The following is a 22,856-nucleotide window of genomic DNA, read 5'->3' on the forward strand; positions in this document are numbered from 1 at the left end:
CCTTATCATCAACAAGTAATATTGATTTATTGTAAACTAATCACATTTCTTAACATAACACATATTCCAATCCAACAACCAGATCAACCCAAGTCAACACTGATGAAACAAACAAGCTTTGAACAATGGACAGCAACCGTACATACAAGGTAGCTTGATATTCCACATGGAGTCTAATAAGGTTTTAAACAATTTTTCGTTACATATTAATTTGATCAAACCGATTCTATTATTGCCATAACCGTTGATATCTTGATAATACATCTAGTTGGAACTTGAAGATATAGAAGGAGTCATGGAGGTGATCACTTCAAGTAACACACAGGCTTAAAAGGTTACTTCATCTAACTGGCTAGGCTCCACCAGAACGTACAATGGCTTTCCCTTTAGCTTACAATGCCCCTGCCATCTCACATGGAAACTAGTTATATTCATCATCTTCAATGATATTTAATGGGCCTAAAAGACCAGTAAAAATCTTAAATATCGTTGGTACGAGCTTTAAAGACGAGATGTTTTTGAAGTAATCAAATACCTTGAATTTAGGCAAACCAACAACGCAGGCACATTCCACAACTTCGGCCCCAGCACGTTCTAAGGTGCATATAATTAGACTCGTTAATCAATTACTCGATATTGTATATATATACGATTCATGTATTTTAAAAGTCGTATTGAGTTTTTTATTTAGCTAGTATTCCTTAAACATGTGTATATATATATTGTATTTACCCAAGAGGTTAATGGAAGCGGAGAGTGTTCCACCAGTGGCAACTAAATCGTCGATGACAAGAGCTCTTTCGTGGGATTTGACGGCCTCCACACTCATCTCTAGACGATCGTTTCCGTACTCTAGCTCGTACTCTTCGCTTATCACTCTCCCTTTTTAACACCACCACCCCCAAGCAATTATATCATTTAACCGTACATGTTGTTATCCCAACAACACTTTTAACTAGCTGTAGTATGTATATAAGTAAACCGTACCGGGTAACTTTCCAGGTTTACGTAGAGGGATGAACTTGGCACCTATGGCTAATGCGATGGGAGGTCCAAATATGAATCCTCTCGCCTCTACCCCTGCACAAGTCCCATATTATTTTTATTTATCTGGTTTATATAATACTTGAAAAATCGATTAAATATGAGCATATCTTAAGTCTTTTCTATTGAATTCTTAAAAGGTTCACAATAAGACAACAAAAATTTGAGAAGGACTCCGATTATAAAAACACTTTTTTAAGGGATAATAATTAGTGACCAACCAACCACACTAGCTAAGCTAGTATGTGAGTGTAAAATCATTAATCCATTAAAAAGTTGTCTATTGTTTATTCAATCTTGTCATATTATTGCAAGATTTGATCGCTTCGGATTCTATCATTAAGGAGTTTAATATATGCCGTAATATAATACACAATGAAACATTAAAAAGAGCAATTAGTAGACAAATGAAACATTAAAGAGAGGGAAAGGTGAAAAGAACCGGCAACGAGAGAGATGTTCATGTGCTTGTAACGATCTACGAAGATATCAACGACATGTTTGAAGGCAACTGGATCCAGCAGCAGCGTCGTTATGTCTTGAAACATGATTCCTGCAACACAAATACGTTTGTTAATATTTTGTAGACTAAAAAACACGAGTTAATGATGAAATTATAACTTGAACAAATAAAGAGAGAAAAAAAAAGTAAGTTGGACCAGTCTTGGGGAAGTGAGGGATGACTCGTATGGCGTCGGAGATGGCCTGTAGTCTTGGGTCTCCCTGCAACCCATTCTCCACCGCAAACATTTCTCTGTCTCTCTCTCTTTCTTTCACTGACTCGTGCGTGTTAAATATAAGAGGAAGATAGAAAGATGTTGAGTGTATTTATAGCATTTATTTATTTATCACCCACTCATCGTACGTTTCCATCCCAAGCTACTATTTTTATTTTTTGTTTCTTCTAAAAGATAATGGAAATCAAAAGCAACCAATTCATGGTGATCATATTCAATGTGTATCTCAAGGTTACGGTGTTTCTAGTTGTGCTTTCATGATTTCATTATGGTAAATTGGGGTTTTGTTCTTCACTAGCACACGGATTAGTATATGAGCCATAGTTAATGGCCGAAATTAAAAAGCTGGTGGGGAAAAGATGGCGGCATGAATCAAGCATTTTCAATATAATATATTAATTTATTATTAAATAGATTATTAAAAAATAAAGTTCAAATTTACTCTAACTCTATTGTATAGAGTAAGATAGATTGATGAATAACTAATTAAATGTAATGATAAATATTATTGTTTCATTATTGTAATAATCTTACTTTCTATTTTATTTTAGAATATAAAATAGGTGTACTTAAGTTATAAAAAGAAGTTACTATAAATAGAGTAGGAATAAAGATGTACTCAATGTCTTTCCCTGCACAATCAAATTATAAAGAACGTTTTTAGGAAAATAAAATTTATAAAGAACGTCAATTTGTTTACAAAAGGTGTGATTCAGTGGTAAATTTGATATTAAAATAGGCTTTTTTAACAGAGGATTAACATTATACTGCCACAAACAAAGAAAAGGGTGAAAGAGGACCCACTCGATGGTAGGAGGGATCAAACCGTACGAGTGGCTATATCGACTGTTGAACCGCACGCCTACGCCAGCTCACTTACTGTTTGTATATCATCCTTTTCTTCTCTTTTCTTTTTTTTCCCTTTTGCAAATCATTACTTTACTATTGTATTTGAGGAATAATACCAAATTTTATTAGCATCATGTTCTGATATATTGACTCTATCTAAATCAAATTGATTCAATTAAATTTGTATTATATCTCATCAGAAGAAGAAGTTGATTGGTTGGATTTAGATTTCGGGTACATATTCCGTTTGTCGTTTTAAGCTCAGCACTACTACATACTTCTTAGTTTTTTTTTTTTTTGAAAACAACATACTTCTTAGTTCTTACCATATCAAAGAGATAAGAGATTACATCACCAAGAAGAACAACCACTTGTTTGTCCCCCCACTCCCTAATTAATTCTGAATAATCCTATTACACATAAAGAGGACCTATGATTAATTATCATTATTCATTTGACAAAAGATAACCAAAACAGGAAAATCTTAATTTGTTAGCCTTTAAAAGGAAATTTAATATAATAATAAAGCCTATAAAAGACACATATGAGAGTAGTCCATAATAGGATTACTTTTACAAATTTTCACTGTTGTATATTTGACATGAATTCAAAGAAATATACCTGAGAACAGATGAAGAAGCAAAATCAAAATCAGTCAGATGAGATTATATCGTCTCCAGTGGTCAGTTCTGAACCAAATATGCGTTCATGATTTCATCTACTGTTGACACTCTTGTCTTATCTAATAAAATGACACGGCACTCACTCACTATGGTCCTTCAAATCCAACTTCAATATAAAAATTGATACAACAAGTAAATATGTATGTGGCCAAGTCAGATCCATTCGTAGAGGTTTAGAGTATCCACTGTGGTGGTCTCTAAGAGGGGTTCTCACCAAAAAACAATAATGAAAATTAAAAAAAATATGAAAGAGAATTTAGAAAAATGGAGAATGGTTTCTTCTTTGAAAAATTATGAACAGAAGGTGAAACATTAACTATTCATTTGTCACATTTTGAGTAGTACACCCATTTTCTAAAATTAAAATTCAATTATATAATTCAATTACTCAAAAATATTAATAAATAATCACAAGAAACTCACCTTGAGAAACTTATTGACGTTGATGCTCTAAGAGACATCTGATTGGTTAGGGGGATTTTTTTCAGGATCTTTCAGTTTTACTTCGTTGCAAAACAGCTAAAGATAGAGTTAAAATATCCAAAAGGAATTGTAAAAGATGGTGAAGTTTGAAAACGAAAGACAAAGGAGTGAGTACCTCACAAATATCTTTCGTGCGGTTAATTTCAAAAGAGACAGAGAAGGACACCAAATCTTGGGAGGACTATCTTACCAAGATCTCCTCTGCCTATTTCATCCACATCTTCCTCTTCTTTTTTCTGATTCGAGGGGAAAAACAAAACAAAAAAAATGACATAAAGAGTTGAAGGAGAGGGACTTGACCATGTGACTATGTGCTCTCCTCTAACAGTGACATCAACTCTAGTCACCAAAATCCCACTTCCTTTACGTTTTTACTGTTTCGACAGATAGTGCACGTTACTGTAATGCACAGCGCTCTTCACCTTTTAATGCTACAGAACATACATGACAAAGAGACTATTAGCACGTCTTATATTAGGACCCACGTACAGATATCTTATCAGTCATGCCTAGGGAAATTCTTATAAACGTGAAACATGACCCATAAAAACTTAAATCCAATATGGTGATTAACTTGAGGGTAAAAAACCCAATATGGTGAAGCCACCAAGGTTCGAATCCCGGTCACTAGAAAATTAACATTTCAGCATCGCCAGAGACAGGGGACCGACACATGGCAACACACTTCTGTGGAGCAATGATATCCCTGTATAAATTAAAAAAAAAAGAGACATGTAAGAACCTGAGTGCAGTTGTGCTTTGGAAGTTTATGGAGAATTACCAATAGGGAAAAAACAATCCAACAAAAAACTAAAAAATTTAACCGGCTAATGACTAGCCTATTCAGCATGTTTGGATGACAGCCTAAACTTTAGGACAAAACCTAAAAAACTGATTGGACAAAACCGAAACCCGATTGGAATCCCGAATGCCCAAACCTAGCCTAAAGCTTATTCAGCCCGTTTGGATAACCACCTACAGGCAGCAATCCTCATGGCTATCTATCCCACATTACGAGAAGATTCAAATGCTATTGAGTAACCGTTTCCTCGGGTTTTAGATGGTAAAGAGTACAGTAATAGTACCTTGCTCTAGCTTTGTCCTTGATGATATAACGCTGATTTTGATAATTGTTGATGTGATAGGTTCCTGAGAACGGAGTACGGACCGTGGAACTACAACTTTAATGGGAGTCAAGCACACGATGAGCATGAAATACAGCGTCAAACTTGGATCCCCAAAGGAGTACTATCACGAGAAATATCGACCCACTGATCATTTCTTGGAGTTAAGCAACATGGAGGAGGCTGACATCGCTGAGGAAGATCGTGAGGACAACTTTGCTTGAACATTATGTTTTTAAAACTTCCTCGTCTTATTTTGCTATAGTCTTGTAATGTCTTATGTACTACGCAAACGAGTGACTGAGTTTTACTGCATTGTGCGTTTATTGTGTGAGGTAAGATTGAAATGTCCCTAAATCTATTATAACATCTTTTGCCAGTAGAGCTAAATCTTTTATGTGTACACAATCGCTCATGCAATGTCAAGAAACTTGTCTTTCAGAAACTAAAATGCTATTTGAAATCTTTAGAGGTAAGAAATCAACTTTCTTGTAACAAATGAGGGAAAAAGGCTTCGTGTTTTAGATTAAACTTGGTTATGATAATATATTCACAGCAGGTTTGTTTTAAATCCCTTCACTTACAAGAAAGTAGCATATACGCGTAACTGAACACAACAAGAAATGAAGATAGACCAAAGAAGCCCAATGACTTGGAACCGCTTGACACGTACGTAGCTCTGTCCACCGTGACATTGCCGCCACCTGCTCCAGATAGATGCTGGACCGTACCGGAAGGACCAGGTCTCTTCGTTTCTCCTTCACACAACCTGACACCTGAACCGGATGTTGAACCGAAGACACCATCCAAGTTACTCTCACTGTTAACGCACAAACCGGCATTATTATACAGCCTCAGCTTCCTCCTCATTCTCCACACTGTGTCTTTCTCGAACGGTACTGGCCCCGTCAGACGGTTATCGTTTAGCCTCAGCTCGCTTAGATCCTTCACGCCCCGAAACTCCATAGGAATCGACCCGGTCAAGTTGTTGCCCTCTAGATGAAGGACACGGAGACTGGTTAACCGAGTCAAAGATCCCGGTATTGAGCCATGGAGATTCATATTCGAGAGAACCAGAATCATCAAGTTATTGAGCCCTTTGAACACGTTTTCAGGAATAGCTGATGCGAAGTTTGTATTCCCTTTGAGCACCAAAGCTTGAAGTGAGTTTAGTCCTTGGAGAGAAGACGGGAACGGACCTGATAACCGGTTATAGCTCAAATCGAGAAGCACTAGTTGGTTGAGCCGGTTAACGGAGTCGGGGATAGGACCAGTGACTCGGTTATGGCTAAGATCAATTTTGATCAACGAACCACATGTGGAGAGTGTAGCTGGGACCGGTCCGGTTAACAAATTATGGTTCAAGTCCAGAACGTTCAGATCCGGAAGAAGCAAACCGGGAATCGAACCAGTCAAACGGTTCACGCTCAGATCCAGTGATCTCAAACCGGATAACCGGTTAAGCGACAAGGGAATGGAACCGTTGAGGTTGTTTTTATGCAGATCAAGTACTTTCAAACTGGTGAGATTGCCCAATTCGTCAGGGATTGAACCGAACAGGCCGTTCTCCCTCAAAACGAGGGTCTGCAAACTCGAGCCCAAGCGGCCCAGAAACGAAGGTATCTGCTGTGGGGCCCGGCTCAAACAGCGATAGAAGAACAAGGCTTTGAGGTGTTTAAGTCTGGTGAGGGACTCGGAGATGTAAGAGCGTTTCGGATCACAGGTAGGGAACGCCGTGTCGTCTGAGAGCGCTCCGAACGACAGAGAGACGACGTGGTAGACGTTATCCTGATCAGGCATACACTCGATCCCGTGCCACCTGCCTCGACACACGTCTGGAATTGCGGCGGCCCAGTCGTTGCCGGTGGCACGCATAATGTCGTAGACAGCATCTTGCTCGTCGGGCTCTGTGTGTGCGCCGTCTCTAGTCATCGTGAATCCTGTTTGTGGTCCGTCAATGAGTGCAGACGGCGCGACTGTGTCGGAGGTGATCACGGTGAAAGAACTGGTAAATGGACATATCATAGAGAACACAAGGAGGATATGGCAGTAGAGACCATAGTGTGCCATTGTTGTTGTTGTTGTTTGGTTCCGGATTCAAACTGTCTGTGTGTGTATATATCGACATTAATTTTTTTTTTAAAAGTTGGATGGGTCAATAAAAACGTTCACTATGTCATTATGGCTATCACGGGATAACTCTAGGAATGAAATTTATGATCTTCGCTTCCTGCATTTATTGGTTTCACGAGATATTCACCTTGAGTTGGGATCTAGATTCAACCCGTTTCGTAAACGGGTGGGTTTTACCGGGTTTTACCCTAATTCTCTTTAGCTCGTTTGGTTAAGTTTTTTCTATTGGGCCGAGACCTTATTCTTTTTCACGAATCAATTTTTCTTTCCACAAACAATCATAAGGACTTTATTAGAAAACATTTACTCGTTGCCAAACCAAACTAATCTATTCCTAACCATTCGGTTATAGTTTTTATCAACTCAAACAGTTCGGTCAATTGAAAAATTAAAGAATATTCAATCAGATTAACTAAACACTAGATTTTGACCCGCGCTTCGAAAGCGCGGGTTTTATGGGTTATATACGAAGTTGGATATGAGATAGTATTTTGAGTATATTGTGTATTGTTATATTATAAAGTCGTATTATATCGAATATAGAAATTTGTTTAAAATTATATAACTTATGAATAAGTTTATTCGAGATTTTTTATATACACTTTTATGTAACGCTTTCTTAAGTATAAAATGTTTACCTAAATTTGATAAACGAACCAAACCAATACGAAATACATGTTGAGGTTTAAGATTGAAAAAAAGTACCTATTAGATATTTTTGGACCTGCGGGTTTTTGTTGGACTCCGGGTATACAAAGTACCTAGAATATTTTGTTCATATTATGTATATTTGAGTAATTCATATATGTTCTCAGTATAAAAATATTTTTGTAAATTTTGGATTCGCGTTTTCTGTTATAGTTTCAGGTTTTGGGTAAAATTTCAAATTGTAAAAATATATTTAAAATATTGGATATTTTTGGTTCCCGGGTAATATTTTGGTCTTTTAGATATTTAGTTATTTTTGGTATTTGTTTGATTTTGAGTATTTTCATGTTTTGATTATTTTGGCTTTTCGGATTCTTTAGATTTTTTTTCTAAATACTCAAACTGAGCTAGACTCATTACGTAGCCAAATTACATAGTAAATTTTACAAATACTTGAATTATTGACTCAAACTTACCTGAAACTAAAAGAAACAAATCTGAACAAAAAAAAAAAATCAAATACCTAGTTGGATATAAATGTCCAAGACCCAAAGAATTTGGACCTGAAAGAAACCGATTTATATTTGACCCGAAGACCCGAATGCCCAAATCTAACCTTTCATTATATTTTTGTACATTTTATAAAAGTTACATTTGATTAGTTGGTGAAACTTAAAATTTATTTGAGAGATTTTTGGCTAATTTAACAGTATAGATTTGTAAATTTTTTGTTGAGCAGTAAAAAAAAGATTTGTTGGGTTTTTGATAATTTTAAACTTATCTTAAATATTAAATTGCTATTTATCAATAAAATAAAATTAACATAATATATCATTTTTAAATTTATCTTAATTATTTAGAGAAGAGTATAATAAAATGTATGTGATAATATTTTTGTGAACCATATTTATGTGATTGTATATATATGGTATAATATTTTTGTTTACACAAAGATATGTGTCCAATAAATAAAGTTTTGACTAAATGATTGTTAAAGAAATTTGAAGCACCATATTGTTTGTCCAAATAATATAAGACCAAAATATTATTAGTTAATGAAAGAGTCCAAACAACTTTTTAAGTAGATTTATTAAAACTCCTTCCCTTTTAATAGTATTGATACTAACAATATTAAATTTTAAGATATTTAATTATTTAACCTAAACAACTAAACATAGTTTTATACATGTAAATGCAAAAATACTATTAAGAATAAAATAAAAATCCATAACTTTCATACACTATCTTCAAAACCAAAAATACCTATGATAGTTATACTATGTTAGAAGAAAATGATATAAAATTATTAGATTACCTTTTTTATTGTGATGTTATTACATTTAAATAATAAGAAGCTAATGATTAAGTGATTAAATGATGATTTGTTTAGGTTGTGTAAATTATATTTTCTTAAATAAGCTAGAAAAAAATTAAAATCATTTCGATTTAACTAAACATATAACAAACCAAACCAAACCGAATACAAACCAAATCAAACCAAATTAATTTCGGTTGCTTTTGGTTGAAGTTTTCTTATAACTAAACAAACCAAACCGAACTCAAATTTAAATCAAACCCTAGATTTAGCATATTATTTTTGAGTTTTGCATGTGGTAAGAATACAATTTATTGCTAACATAAAGAATACAAATAGAAAAGATAAACAAGGAACAAGAAAATAATAAGGTAAAAACAATGATAATTTGTAAGTGACACTAAGAGCAACTCCATCCATGGTATGAGGTTGCTCTAGTATAAGCATAATACAATTTGTGAAGTGACGGTTCACCTAAGGCTGGCAGAAGAAGATAAATCGGATGGTAGCTGGGAGGTGAGTTCGTCGTGAATGTTAAGCATTTCGTTCTCTTCAAATCAGATAGATAGAAGCTGGAGGAAGAGCTTGCCGATGGCTGTAGTAAGAGCAAGATGTCACGGTCTAGGTCTAGGAGGTGGGTTTTGCCAGATCCAATATGCTATATTATCTATCCTACACATCCTTTGAAAATTCAAAGGCTGAAGAATAAATGGTCATGAGTCTCAATCCGCCATCTGGAACTCCTAATTTCCTCTTCTCTCATTGTATTATTGCATTCTAACAACAACAAAAACCATTTTAGAAGAACTACATTCACACTTTCATTTCCGCTTTGTGTATTACTTTCATCGTACGAATGTTGACAATTATGTATCCCGTAAGGAAAATGATGTTTGTTCGGAATTAAAGGGAGAAATGACGAGCTTGTTGCTTGGCAGAGACGCTATCTAGACAGGATTTTGCATCATTTAGAATTTTTGTAACAAAAAAGATCAAAACAATCATACGAAAATTTTGTAAAAGAAAAAACAATCATACAAATTATGTAATAATATCGAGAGGATAGAGTAACTAACTACTAGGGTACTCGAGCGCGGGGCGCAAACAAGTATGGCATACGAATAAGACAATTTCTTTGATATTTTTGGTATATCTATAATCATAGTTTAGTACTAGTCTTAATCGGTAATATAAACTTGAAAAGCCTCCACTCATTATGCGCTCCACTTTAATTACTCACTCTGATAGCCTGAAAAAAAGTGTATATATATTTATACTTGTTTGTTCCGTTTCCAAGCACGCCCTTTGCTCCTTTTCAGTATTTCTACTTGCATTTTCTCGAAAATGCGACTCCAGTTACACTATTATATAGCTATTACATGGTTTCATCTATTGATTATACACTAGGTCACAATAATTACTTATGAGCACGCTTTTCTCTATTCTAAAATCTTTTTTTTTTGAGAAATATGTACCTATGTTCTAATATCATTCTTCGTTAATTATCGCTACTCTCTATAATTATATACTTTTTGGTTCAACGGACACTCATTAAGAAGGATGATTAGAGCCATATTTATACGTGCCATATTTTTTTGTTGATATTCATATGTCATGTGTTATATATGTATATCTATGCAATCATCCATTACCCTAAATTATGAGAAAAACTCACCTTACTAATTTGGTTGAGTACACTATATGGAATAACGTACGTAGCATATTTTGGTCAACAAAACATATGTCGGGACTCAACTTTTCCATCATTCTTTCATGTTTAAACTTTAGAATATTGACCAAACCATCTAATACATACGACAATTGTTGATTGCTATTTGTATGTTACAGACATTTTCCTGTCATACCGACATATAGAAAGGACTTCTAATTGTTGATGTTTAACTACTGCTCCATTTACCTTCTTTGGGGGAAACAATTCACGCATGTTTCTGTGTTGTGTTGTGTTTCTTGTCCTCTTATGCAGTTTCTAGAAAAATATACAATTCATATTTATTTGATCGAGAAAGGGAGAAGCCTTTTTAGGATTAGAAAAGGATGGATTGAATTTGAAGCATGGAGAATAGCGAACACTCACTGCAAAGTTAGTGGGAAAGCCGCTCGTCATACGAGGGAGCAACAAAGTGTGGGCTTTTCTTTTACAGTCTCATCAGAAACTAATGCATGCCCTCATTTTAAACACTTTTAGTATAATATTATTTTCCAGTGTTAAGACTCAAGAGTGTATAATTTATGCTATAAATTATAATCAGAATATCGGATATTAAAACTCTCATAATACATATCAGTTATATGACTATAACAGAATAACTTATAAATGTTAGATTGATTTAGATTGATTTGTTTTATTTTAAAAGATACGGTAAAAAGTTAATAAAGGAACATACAAGTTCTTGATTGAAAGTTTAAAAAAGGTAGTTGATTTAGGGCAAAGATAACCTAGAGGCTGCGGGAGGTGTAACCTGGTCTGACCGGTTACAGGTAGTTGTCGGGAGAAAGAACGCCGCAATTGGCAGTGTCACGCGGGGTAACTGGCAGGGGGCTGTAACCGGTGACTCAACTACAGATACACACGTCTCTGGGACGGTCCCGTTTATTCCCCACACCCTCCTCGAAACTTACCCCTTTCTCCCACTAACCTTATTTTCACACACGCGTGTAATTTATATTTACACTCAGAATTAATTTAATTTAAAAAAAAAAGAAGAAGGAAATGTTGATCACGCTAAAAGTGGAAGAAAGGTAACCTGGCTGACTGACTCTTGCAAGTTTGAATAGAAAGTGGGTCACCTCACTTCAGCACATGTATAAATACACCTCAGGAAACGCAAAGTCTTATCAAAACTTAAGCCCTCTAGGAAGGAGTTGAAGTAAGCCCTTCCCGGTCATAAAGAGAAGAAATATCAGTATCGGAAAACCGAACAAGACGGGTGTGCCGTTGTGGATGTTGGGGTTGGGTGTGGACCGGCTTCAAGCCGACATCAACCGCCTTCTAACCTCCCTTTTCCATCAGGTTGAACTTACTATGTAAAACTATCTCTCCATTCACATTTTCTTTATTTATGTGTTGGTTCTATAATTAAAAAGGGATGCTGGATATTACATGTGATGAGTGTAGGGAGTGCTGGACGAGCAGTTCTTGCAGCTGCAGCAGCTTCAAGATGAAACTTCACCAACATTTGTGTACGATGTCATTAATATCTACTTTGACGAATCCGAGAAGCTACTCCGCAGCCTTAGATTATTGCTGTTAGTTCCATGATCTGTCTATCTTTTTTTCCTCTGAAGAAAAATATTGCGTGTCGAAAACTATTAGGTCCAAGAATATGTAAATGAATATACAAATGAATGAACACAGGATGGATAGAGAATTCTCCGACTACAAGAAGATAGGATTGCATCTGAATCAGTTGGTAGGAAGCAGTTCCAGCATTGGTGCTCGTAGGGTTCGTAACGTCTGTGTTGCCTTTCGCTCTGCTTCCGAGCTTAACAACCGCCCAGGGTATACAAATTATTAAACGCTATTTCATTGTACTTATATTACATACAAAAATGTGTATATAATTAATGACTATTTTCAATATCATCATGATACATCAGGTGCTTGAGAGGTCTGGAGATAGTAGAGCATGAGTATCATTACCTCAAGAATATGATGCATGAACTCTTCCAGGTACGAGTTACACACCAAAGTACAGTCTATATATAACTTGGTCGACCAACCGTATATAAATAAACATGAAGCAAACATATATCATGGTAATTATTGATGTTACACTAATTTTGTTGGATTTAATCTGAATATGGTTGCAGCTGGAGCAGCAGAGGCTATTAGCTGCAGGAGTCAGATATCCAATGTAGATTTTATAATTACGTTCTATCATAAAATTCCGATAATTAATTAATGACAGATAATTAGTGCGTGATGTACTGAGTTGTAAGCTAGCCAAGCTTTTCTTTTATTTTCTAATGCATTGTTACTACTCTCTTCAGAAAATTTAAATTACAATCGCTTTATGTATTTGTTTCCCAGTTCCTTTTTTTGTGAAACTGTTTCCCAGTTCCTACATATTGTTTGTTACACCCATCTTATAGAAACATAGAAAACTACTTCAGTTAGAAAACTACTATAAAAAGAAACTGGGCTGTGGAGGACGATAACGATAAAAGAAAAAAAAAAAGGCCCCCAAGCATCATATAACGTAACTTTTAGTTGCAAAAGAAAAAAAATAATAACGTAACTTTCATATTATTTGAACAGTATTGAAATTTCAGGTTGTCCAATGAAACGATAAGTTCACTTTCTTGATAAAGCGTAAACAAGAACAACACAGATATATATTGTCACTTGAGAGTTATAAATAAATGTGGACAATGTGGTTACTTACCTGTGAGATGAAATGTGGACAAGTAAGAAAAGGAATTTGTTAAATGAAATGTGAAATGGAACTAAAATCACCTGTGATTGAATTTCCTTTTAATTTTGTTAGAATTCATTTCTTCTTGGATTTTAAATACAAAAAATTTGCTTAATATTTTAAGGAATTCATATCTATAATATTTAGAGCACGAGAGATATCTCATATGTCGATAGGGGAAGTGAGATCTATCCTATACTAAAAGCTGGATATGGTGAGCAGAGAGCGTGCCACGTCATTTAAAAAAATTAACCAATCATAGATTAGTATTTTGCCACTTAAGTACAATTGAGAAAAAGTGGGCTTTTCGTATTGAATCTATTAAAATGATTTGTCAGCCCATTTAGACAAAGCTGCTTCTTCCGTCTTCAAGCTTCGCGACGCTCTCCCGACTCTAGCGACTCTCTCCTGACTCTTCCACTTCATCATCTTCTCCAACTTCTATTTTTTTTTCCGTTACTTTTTCAATCTTAAAGGGATTCTTAAAAGTTTGCTCTACCTCTCCTTGATAATCTTCCTATATAAAGTTCTATCTCTAAACCTAAATCCATCCTAAATAAATCAAAACTATTCGGCAGAAACGACATCAATGGCTATTAAATCCACCACGAAGTCTCAGATTACCACCAGAAAATCTCCCGTCACCATGTACTTCAAGGACATCTCACCAGGACGATCAACTTTTGGGAGACACAAAACATAGCCAAAGCTGGAGCCTCTCTTGGATTAGAGCTACGGCCATGGAATCCAACGGAAAGTCTCCCATCTCCACCGGAAAGTCACAAGCTGTGAATCCCTTGGAACAGAATCTACTGTAAGTAAATTCTATAGTTCTTTTACTGAAGTTTGAAACGTGGAACATGAATCTGTGAGTTGTCTAAATCTAGATGCTTTGTTTGTTTGCCTCGGTATCAGACGAAATCAAGGCTACAGATGTTGATGTGATCCCCAAGATACCGTTATTTTGATCCAAATCGATCTGACGACCTCCGTTAGTGAAATAATTTCACATATACTAATATCATGCATGGTACTTAAATATCCCCTTACCCAATAGGTGATATGTTCTTTCTTATATTCTAAAGTTTTTAGTTTTCAATGAAAGATACCTTCTGGAGAAGGAATTCACATTGACGGTATGGTGCCAGGTGCCAACACATCACTCCCATAACTTATGATGATTGAGTTCAGAGCAGGCTCTGTTTTTTTTATATTTAAAAAGGATTGTCTTTTAAGTGTTTATGCAGGATGAGAGAAGCATAGAAACAGCAGAATCTGTGACATGCTTTTCATAGCAACGTCTCATTGCCTTGCTGATTCCATCTTCTCTCTTGGCAACCATTGCCTGCAATTGAGTGACAGAAAGAGAATATACGTTAAGCTGAAGATTACATCTGATCTCAGGTTCGTAAATCAAATGAAATATAACCTTCTTATCGTTTCTGACTTCATGGTGGAGAATAGGTTCAATAGAGGAGATAGATACATTCAAAGACAGCTATAACAGTTATTACTACTTATACACAATTTATAATTGGGATCTTAAAAGAGATAGATACATTCAAAGACAGAATCTTTGGTGTTACTATTTCAGTTATAGAAGTGTTTGAGGAGAGTGAAGGGCGTAAACATGGAGAGTGTTCACTGCTTGATCTTGCCACAGTCTTGGAATTCAAAAAGAAACTCTGTGAGGCTAACGTGAGTGTTTCTTTTGTTTTATGTTTTCAATTCTTTATAAATGTCACTCAAAGCTCACTGAGAAACTGAATATTGATGCGACAGTCTGTGAGCGAGAGCCATGTACCAGATAGTCTCTTGGAGAGACTTATCAGTGGTACTATCGAATTCCCACCAGCTTGTGCCATTGTAGGTGGAATATTAGCACAGGTTCTCTCTCTTTCACTCTCTTTTGTCATTTGTATATCTTCTCACTGGAAACTTGTGATTTGACTGACACGAGAGGTTTGATTGTATTGCAGGAAGTGATCAAAGCTGTATCAGGGAAAGGAGACCCGGTAAAGAACTTCTTCTACTATGATGCTCAAGATGGAAGACATCTCCAACTCTTTTACCTCTTAACCACTGAGTCCTGAATTTTCATCTAACTCTGTTTTTATAAACTGAATTCTGTGTTCATTCTACTCTTAATTCATATTGAAGTAAGAAAAAAGTGGTAAAAAAGAGAGGATTCACACGAGCGATTGAAGCAGCAGATGAGTGAGCTTGAAAGAGAATGGGCCAGGCAAAAGCTCATGTTCATTAAAACCCTTGACAAGAACTTAGGTCTTCCATCTCTTTCCCTTTTCTTGCTCTGTTTTGATTACCCTCTTGCAACCTTTAACACAATCTTTGTATAAAGTAGCAACTTCTCTGTGCAAAATTCTCCTCAACTTCTCAAGAAGGCTCCAGTCTGAGGCCGAGGGAAAGCCTGTTGAAATCAAAGAAGCCAATTGTCGTGAAATATTGTCTTAACCATGTTACATACCTCATTGAGCAACTAATAATTTAATAATTATATTAGGTAACAAAAACTATAAAGTGTAATTGAATCATGCAGTCTAATATTGTATGAAGCATCAATATAAAGTTTTATTTTTCGAAAATATATTAAATTTACTTTATCAAGAACCTGCATCAATATAAAGTTCAGTCTAATATATTTTTCGATAATTAATTTATAATTTTTTTAAATAACAAACCTGCGTGTAATATTTAAAAAAATTAGACATCAGCAGTAATGGGTAATTTTATCTATGTTAAAACAAAACGACGTCTCCAAATTATTTACCACTTTAGGTCTCTCTGGAATTAATTTAAAACTTTTTAGACCATTAATATGTTTTAACTACATCATAAAAATGTACAAAATCTCTAGCCAAGTATAAGGTTTCTATCCGATTTCGAGTTTTTCCGTCGTGTTTCGATCCCGTCGTGCTTATTTCCTGTTATGATGAACAAAATCTCTAGCCCAGTAAACTGGATAAACCAGTAACCACATGTTTATCTTAAGTAAAATCCTAGAAGAGAACAACATATTTGTTTAGCCTCATATTGAAAAGTTATTGAGAAAAAGAAATTTGTCTCCCCGAAAAGGTATGATCTTCCATTCTTTCCGATCAGAGTGGGACAACTATTCTAACTAATTATATTTTATGCATGATAATTTATAATAAAAATTAAACTAGGAGGGAAAATTATTGAGAGTAAACTGCATAATTTTATTGTAGACCAACAGAGAAAAATGAAAAAAAAAATTATGAAATTTACAAAGTCTTAAATTTAATGGTACATCCGAGTGACATGTAATTCAGGCTAAGACCGAATCCACATATTAACACAGATCATTCAAGTAACAACAGTACAAAAAAATACAATTATTGTTGAGATATATAATGTTGGAGATAGTCCATTTTTAAACGAAAACTGTTCAAACCAATATAATTCAGTATAATATATATTAACATACAAAATTATATAAAAAATATGATCTTAAGATACACAATATTTAATATCATTAATAATTATTTTATTTCATCGTATATTTGTATTACCATTGCTTCACTAATGTTTTTATTTGCTTCAGTATGCTATATTTGCTTTGTATGTTATAATTTGATCCTCTATATTTGATTTGCTTCAGCACAATATTTTTTTTTTTCCTATGTATGAGATTTGTGTGTGTCTCTAATAAAAATTTTAATTTTAATTGTATATTTCCTAAAAAAACTACAAATTATGCAATTAAACATTACAAATCAAACAATTGGTGCAGCAAATCAACCAAAAAATGTTTCATTATCCAATATGCACATATAAAAAAATGTATCTATGAAACTTTACATCCTAACACAAGAAAAAACTACATTATAGTATTCAATGACATACGTTTTAATATAGCAATATAAAACGTTATAATACCGCGTTTCATAATAGCCAGACTATGTATTTAAGAAAATGATATACATATGAGCACAAAAAAAAAATAAACTTTAGAAAAAGCAAAGTATTTTAATTTCTAATAAATAATAAAGTATGATTACTAAAAGACTAATATAAACATTTTTTTATTTTTTCCATCTCTTCAACTGATACCATTTGACTAATATAAACTTTAACTATGTTTACATGGAAAATATAAAACAAAATATGAATTAATGGTATTCCAAACAGAACATTATAATCTTCAGAAGAAATTGCTCTGATTTTACAAATATTTTATAAAAAAGTCAAATGATAGTAACGATTTTGATGTTATATTTGATGTTAACACAACAAAGTCATTAGTATATATAATTTAAACAAAATTATTAATATAATTTTAAAAATATGAATTAATGGTATTCCAAACAGAACATTATAATATTCGGAAGAATTTGTTCTGACTTTACAAATATTTCATAAAAATTACTAATAATAATAAAATATTTCAAATCAAACACAAAATTTAAATAGCCCATTTTTCTTAATATAAAGATTACTAATAGTAATAAAATATTTCAAATCAACCACAAAATTAAAAATATCTCATTTTCCGCGCGTAGCGCGGACAAAGACTCTAGTTTTGACTAAAAAGAGAAAGAATACACTAAGAGCACCATTAATCCTAGTTTTTAGTCATGGATTTTAGCATAAGAAAAATTAAAAAATCAGTAGATCTCACTTTTTTTTAAAGAAATGTCTCTTCTTCCTCTTTTGTAAGGGCCGAATATTGGGTGGTTTTTGGACTGTTCGCGAGTTGTGACGGCCAGCGATTAGTTTTTTTTTTAATTAATTTTGTTTTATCAAACGAAAAAAAATTTAAAAACATACATATGAAACCGTGCATGGTTTAATGATGCTCTAATAAAAGATGTTCGCAAATTCTTCCACACTTTAAAATCCGTGTCCAAATAATAATTATTGTCAAAATAGAGAAGTCTAAATTGATGGTGTTATGTTACCAATTTGGTTTGATTTATTTGGGATGTGCAAAAACAAATTCACCTTTTGAAAAATCTGAAAATAGGAAGCTGTATCAATAGGTTGAAGATGATTCAAAACAGTTTTTGCTGCATTCATACAAAAATTCCACTTCTTAACTACTTAATAAACTAAATGAAAATTTATTTAAAAAACCTCAATGTTTTTTTTAACAAAAAAAAATCCATATCAGTTAGTAAAGTGAATTACAAGTAAATCCACCTGCATTGTAGTGGAATCATAAAATTCGATATAAATACACTCAAACTCTAATTACTTGCTTTTGTCAAAAAAAAAAAAAAAAACTCTAATTACTTAACTTAATTTGAATTCTTTAAATTCTGTATTTAATAACACCCCAGCGAGACATGTGTGACTTCATGGCCCAAAACATAAGAATTTTAAGCTAGCAGGCCTATTTAAATAACATTTGGGCCCAATAGTCACTGCAAATTTTGTTTGTTCATTCTCAAAACCCAAAAACCTTAAACCTCCGTCTCTCTCGAACGAACCAGTTCCGTCGATAGCCTCCTGCTAATCTCCGGTCTCAGGGATCCTCCTCAGATCGAAATTTCTCTCCTCTCTCCGATCACCGCTCCGTCTTACGATCATATCCAGCTGAGTTCAAGCTCCTCTCTGTTAAGTTTATCATATCATCCGTCGGCGCGATTTTCTTGGAGATGGTTGTTACTGTTGAATCACATTACGTTTTAGATAATTTCGATTGAGGTAGATAGAGATGTATAGTTAGGTTCCCATTTGAATCTGGTTTTATAGATTTTAGATGAATCTCCCTTGCTAGGTTAGGCTTCTGAGGGAATGATTGGTTTGTAGATCTTATCTGGTTAACTATAAGGGCATGTTTAGCCTCGAGGAAGGCTCTGGAACATGCTATCTCTGCCACTCACTCGCAGATTCTTCTTCCGCTCTTGTTCCTCTATAGCCACTGCTGTTGCAACCATTCCAGCTGAATCCAATCAAAAGGAGCTTACCCCTGCACTTGTGAAGCTTAAATCTGAGAGAGACCCTGAGAAGCTATTCAACCTCTTTAAATCCAACGCCACTAACTCCTTAGTCATCGAAAACCGTTTCGCCTTTCAAGATACAATCTCTAGACTAGCCGGGGCGCGTCGGTTTGATTACATCGAGGCACTTCTCGAGCATCAGAAGGCGCTTCCACAGGGTCGCCGCGAGGGCTTCGTTGTTAGGATTATAATGCTATACGGTAAGGCTGGAATGACCAAGCACGCGTTGGATACTTTCTACAATATGGATTCGTCCAAAAGGACTGTTAAGTCCTTCAACGCCGCGCTTAAAGTGTTGACTTTGAAACCAGATCTCCACACCATCCAGGACTTCATTGGCCATGTCCCGTTCAAGTATGGGGTTGTAATGGATGTGGTTTCTTTCAACATTGCTATTAAATCTCTCTGTGAGATGGGGTTTCTTGACAAGGCGTCTCTGGCGATGAAGGAGATGGAGAAGTTTGGGTTGAAACCAGACGTAGTTACGTATACTACGCTTATATCGGCGTTTTACAAGCAGGACAGGTATGTGATTGGAAACGGACTGTGGAACCGTATGGTCATCAAGGGATGTAGGCCTAATCTCACTACCTTTAATGTTAGGATTCAGTTTTTAGTTAATAGGGGACGAGCTTGGGATGCTAATGATCTGTTGATGCTGATGCCAAAGCTCCAGATGGAACCGGACAGCGTGACGTATAACATGGTGATCAAAGGTTTTTTCCTAGCGGGGTTCCCTGAAATGGCGGAAAGGGTTTATACAGCGATGCATGGTAAGGGTTGCAAACCGAACGTGAAGATCTACCAGACGATGATTCATTATTTGTGTAAGGCGGGGAAGTTTGATTTGGGGTATACGATGTGTAAGGATTGTATGAGAAAGAAGTGGTATCCGAACTTGGACACGGTTGGTGTTTTGCTGGATGGGCTTGTGAAAAAGGGGCAGCTTGATCAGGCTAAGTTGATTATGGGGTTAGTTCGGAAACGAGTCCCTCCTTTCAGCTCAAAACAGTTGCTCTCTCTGGAGTCCGTTTTGTGATGTGTTTACATGAAGTTGGTTTCATTTTACACGACTATGGGGGTGCCAAAAGGGTTCTCTTTCTTTCTCCAGACTCCAGAGCTTCTCTTTTGTATAGTTGTGGTGGAATTGGAAATGGATGTGGTCCCATATTAGGAGGCACACTGGTGTGACCAATGTTTCGCACATGTGCTGGAGAAAGACATGGATATGAAATTTGTTTGGTGATGCACAATTGCACACACACTTAGGCTCAAACAATGAAAGCCCTGAAAAAGGTAGGAATCTTTAAACAAGAGAAGAAAAGAAGAACTGAGAAGGCAAGAAGAAGTCTTAGTTTGTGAATTTAGAAGATGATCCACAATCTGTCTTTACTGTTGGATCAACAATATTTACAAAATATAAATGCATACTATTATGTCAAAAAAATTTATCCCATAAATGAGAAAGCAAACAAAATTTTATATGGTGTAATCTTTAGATTTGTTTTGAAACTCTAGAGAATTGTTGCTTTGATTGGACATGACTTTGAATCGTTAAGGACACTACTTTTGACTCGTGGTAACATATATTAAGAGATGTTACAGTATAAATAAAAGCGCATAAGCATGGGAATCTAGGTCAAATATAGATAGTGTTATGGTAGAATCACACATGGGATCCTTTGCAAGTACATCATGTTATATCAAAGACCTTCTAATATAGGGAGAGAGTGTTATCACACTGAAGACGAAGCTGTCGACGGAAGTTTTGAATGAAAGCTTCTGCGCATTTGTCCACGTCATGATAAATCTTTGGTTTGCTGCTCTCTAGCGTATTGCCGTTTGAAGGTGTTGTCACCAATCTTCTCTTCTCTGTAACAACCTTGGCTGAGTTGGTACCACCATTAGGAGGACACTGCACAGCATATGAGCTCATCTTACTCGTCTTTGTGTGTGTGTGTTATAGGGCTAATCTGATAATTGGATAGTGTGGTGATGAGTGTTCTTTTTTTCATTATGAGGATGTATTTATAGGATTATTTGTTATTCTATCCCCTTGGTGTTTTTGGTCCTTACGGAAGGAATAATTTTTTAAGAGTTGGAATGTTGAATTTGACGTTGGATCAGTGAAAATCATATAATCACTTATCCACTTGAATGTATATTTTGCCGTTTGATATGTTAATAGTATATCCGTTAGATCATATGTTATATACGTTTCTATATTAAACACGAAATTAACAGAACAAATCTAAGATTCTCTTCGAAAAAAGGAAAGGAATACAATAAAATCTAATCTAACAACTGGATTAGATTATTCATATGCTATAAGAGATAAGCCACCGAAAGGCGTCGCCCCATGACGGTCGTTTTCACCGCTCCGATAGGATTTTACTTTTGTTTTTAAAACCAGACCGAAAACCGAACCGAAAAATCATTTGGGTTACGGTTCAATATGATTCGATCGGATCAAACTTAGTTCAATAATTAATATATTATTAGTGTATAAATATAAAAATAGTATTAATAAATAGAAAAAGACTACAATAGCACTAAACCAAGTTTTTGTTCTCAAAGTAGCACTCAAGACTCAAAGTCACAAAAATATGTTTCATTAAAGAGGTAAATATACACTTATACCCCTTGGGTTAATTAATTCAAACCTTAGGGTTTAGAGTTAAGGGGTGAGGTTTTGGAATGGGCAATTATCAATAATAGCACCTTTTGAAGTTTATGTCGCAAAAATAGCACTAGAAGGAGAAAGTCACAAAAATGACATTCATTAAAGTGTAAAATATCTTTAATACCCTTGGTTTAAAATTAAATAAATAAACAAAAATAAATAAAAATAAATAAAATAAAAATAAAAAATGAAAAAAAGAAATTTTTTTTATAGTTTCAGATTATATGTTTTCAGATTCGAAATTTTTATAATTTTCTTTTTTGAAATTTTTTTTTCAAATTTTTTTTTTTATTTTTTTTCAAATTTTCTTTTTATAGTTTAAAAATACTTTTTGAAACTGTTTTAAAAATTTTAATTTTTTATTTTAGTTTTTATTTTTTATAAAATTTTAAACCCTAATTCCAAAACTCCACCCCTTAACTCTAAACCCTAAGATTTGGATTAATTAACCGAAGGGGTATAAATGTATATTTACCTCTTTAATGAAACCTATTTTTGTGACTTTGAGCCTTGAGTGCTACTTTGGGAACAAAAACTTGGTTTGGTGCTATCCTAGTCTTTTTCTCTTTTGGAATTAGGGTTTAAAATTTTATAAAAAATAAATACTAAAATAAAAAATAAAAATTTTAAAAACAGTTTTAAAAAGTATTTTTAAATTATAAAAAGAAAATTTGGAAAAAAATCAAAAAAAAATTATAAAAATTTCGAATCTGAAAACATATAATCTGAAACTATAA

The 22,856-nt window shown here is 34.4% G+C and overlaps 4 protein-coding genes and 1 long non-coding RNA gene across 5 annotated transcripts; 3 read left to right on the forward strand and 2 right to left on the reverse strand.

The window, feature by feature from the left end:
- Window positions 1-45: 45 nt before the first annotated feature.
- Window positions 46-1,964, reverse strand: LOC103830416 (adenine phosphoribosyltransferase 2). The gene is made up of 6 exons (XM_009106195.3): window positions 1,704-1,964; window positions 1,487-1,597; window positions 988-1,080; window positions 733-882; window positions 536-594; window positions 46-402 (listed from the first exon to the last, which is right to left on the reverse strand). Exons 1-6 carry the CDS (start codon window positions 1,792-1,794, stop codon window positions 328-330), a joined length of 579 nt encoding a protein of 192 aa, XP_009104443.1. The 5' UTR covers window positions 1,795-1,964; the 3' UTR covers window positions 46-327.
- Window positions 1,965-2,207: 243 nt separating this feature from the next.
- LOC117126702 lies at window positions 2,208-5,320 on the forward strand. Its single transcript, XR_004449449.1, has 2 exons — window positions 2,208-4,859; window positions 4,942-5,320. It is a non-coding gene; the product is annotated as an uncharacterized LOC117126702 (long non-coding RNA).
- Window positions 5,321-5,409: 89 nt separating this feature from the next.
- Window positions 5,410-7,102, reverse strand: LOC103830418 (protein TOO MANY MOUTHS). Its single transcript, XM_009106196.3, has one exon. The coding sequence runs from the start codon at window positions 6,988-6,990 to the stop codon at window positions 5,497-5,499; it is 1,494 nt and encodes a 497-aa protein (XP_009104444.1). The 5' UTR covers window positions 6,991-7,102; the 3' UTR covers window positions 5,410-5,496.
- Window positions 7,103-11,765: 4,663 nt separating this feature from the next.
- LOC103830419 (pseudo histidine-containing phosphotransfer protein 6) lies at window positions 11,766-15,593 on the forward strand. The gene is made up of 9 exons (XM_009106198.2): window positions 11,766-12,047; window positions 12,153-12,283; window positions 12,393-12,536; window positions 12,635-12,707; window positions 12,848-14,266; window positions 14,368-14,856; window positions 15,047-15,150; window positions 15,235-15,339; window positions 15,432-15,593. The coding sequence occupies exons 1-5, from the start codon at window positions 11,979-11,981 to the stop codon at window positions 12,893-12,895; spliced, it is 465 nt and encodes a 154-aa protein (XP_009104446.1). The 5' UTR covers window positions 11,766-11,978; the 3' UTR covers window positions 12,896-14,266; window positions 14,368-14,856; window positions 15,047-15,150; window positions 15,235-15,339; window positions 15,432-15,593.
- A 2,285-nt stretch (window positions 15,594-17,878) lies between these two features.
- LOC103830421 (pentatricopeptide repeat-containing protein At1g80150, mitochondrial) lies at window positions 17,879-20,928 on the forward strand. Its single transcript, XM_009106199.3, has one exon. The coding sequence runs from the start codon at window positions 19,300-19,302 to the stop codon at window positions 20,473-20,475; it is 1,176 nt and encodes a 391-aa protein (XP_009104447.1). The 5' UTR covers window positions 17,879-19,299; the 3' UTR covers window positions 20,476-20,928.
- The last annotated feature ends 1,928 nt before the right edge of the window (window positions 20,929-22,856 follow it).

This window comes from Brassica rapa, chromosome A07 (genome assembly GCF_000309985.2).
Source record: "Brassica rapa cultivar Chiifu-401-42 chromosome A07, CAAS_Brap_v3.01, whole genome shotgun sequence".
Taxonomy (NCBI): domain Eukaryota; kingdom Viridiplantae; phylum Streptophyta; class Magnoliopsida; order Brassicales; family Brassicaceae; genus Brassica; species Brassica rapa.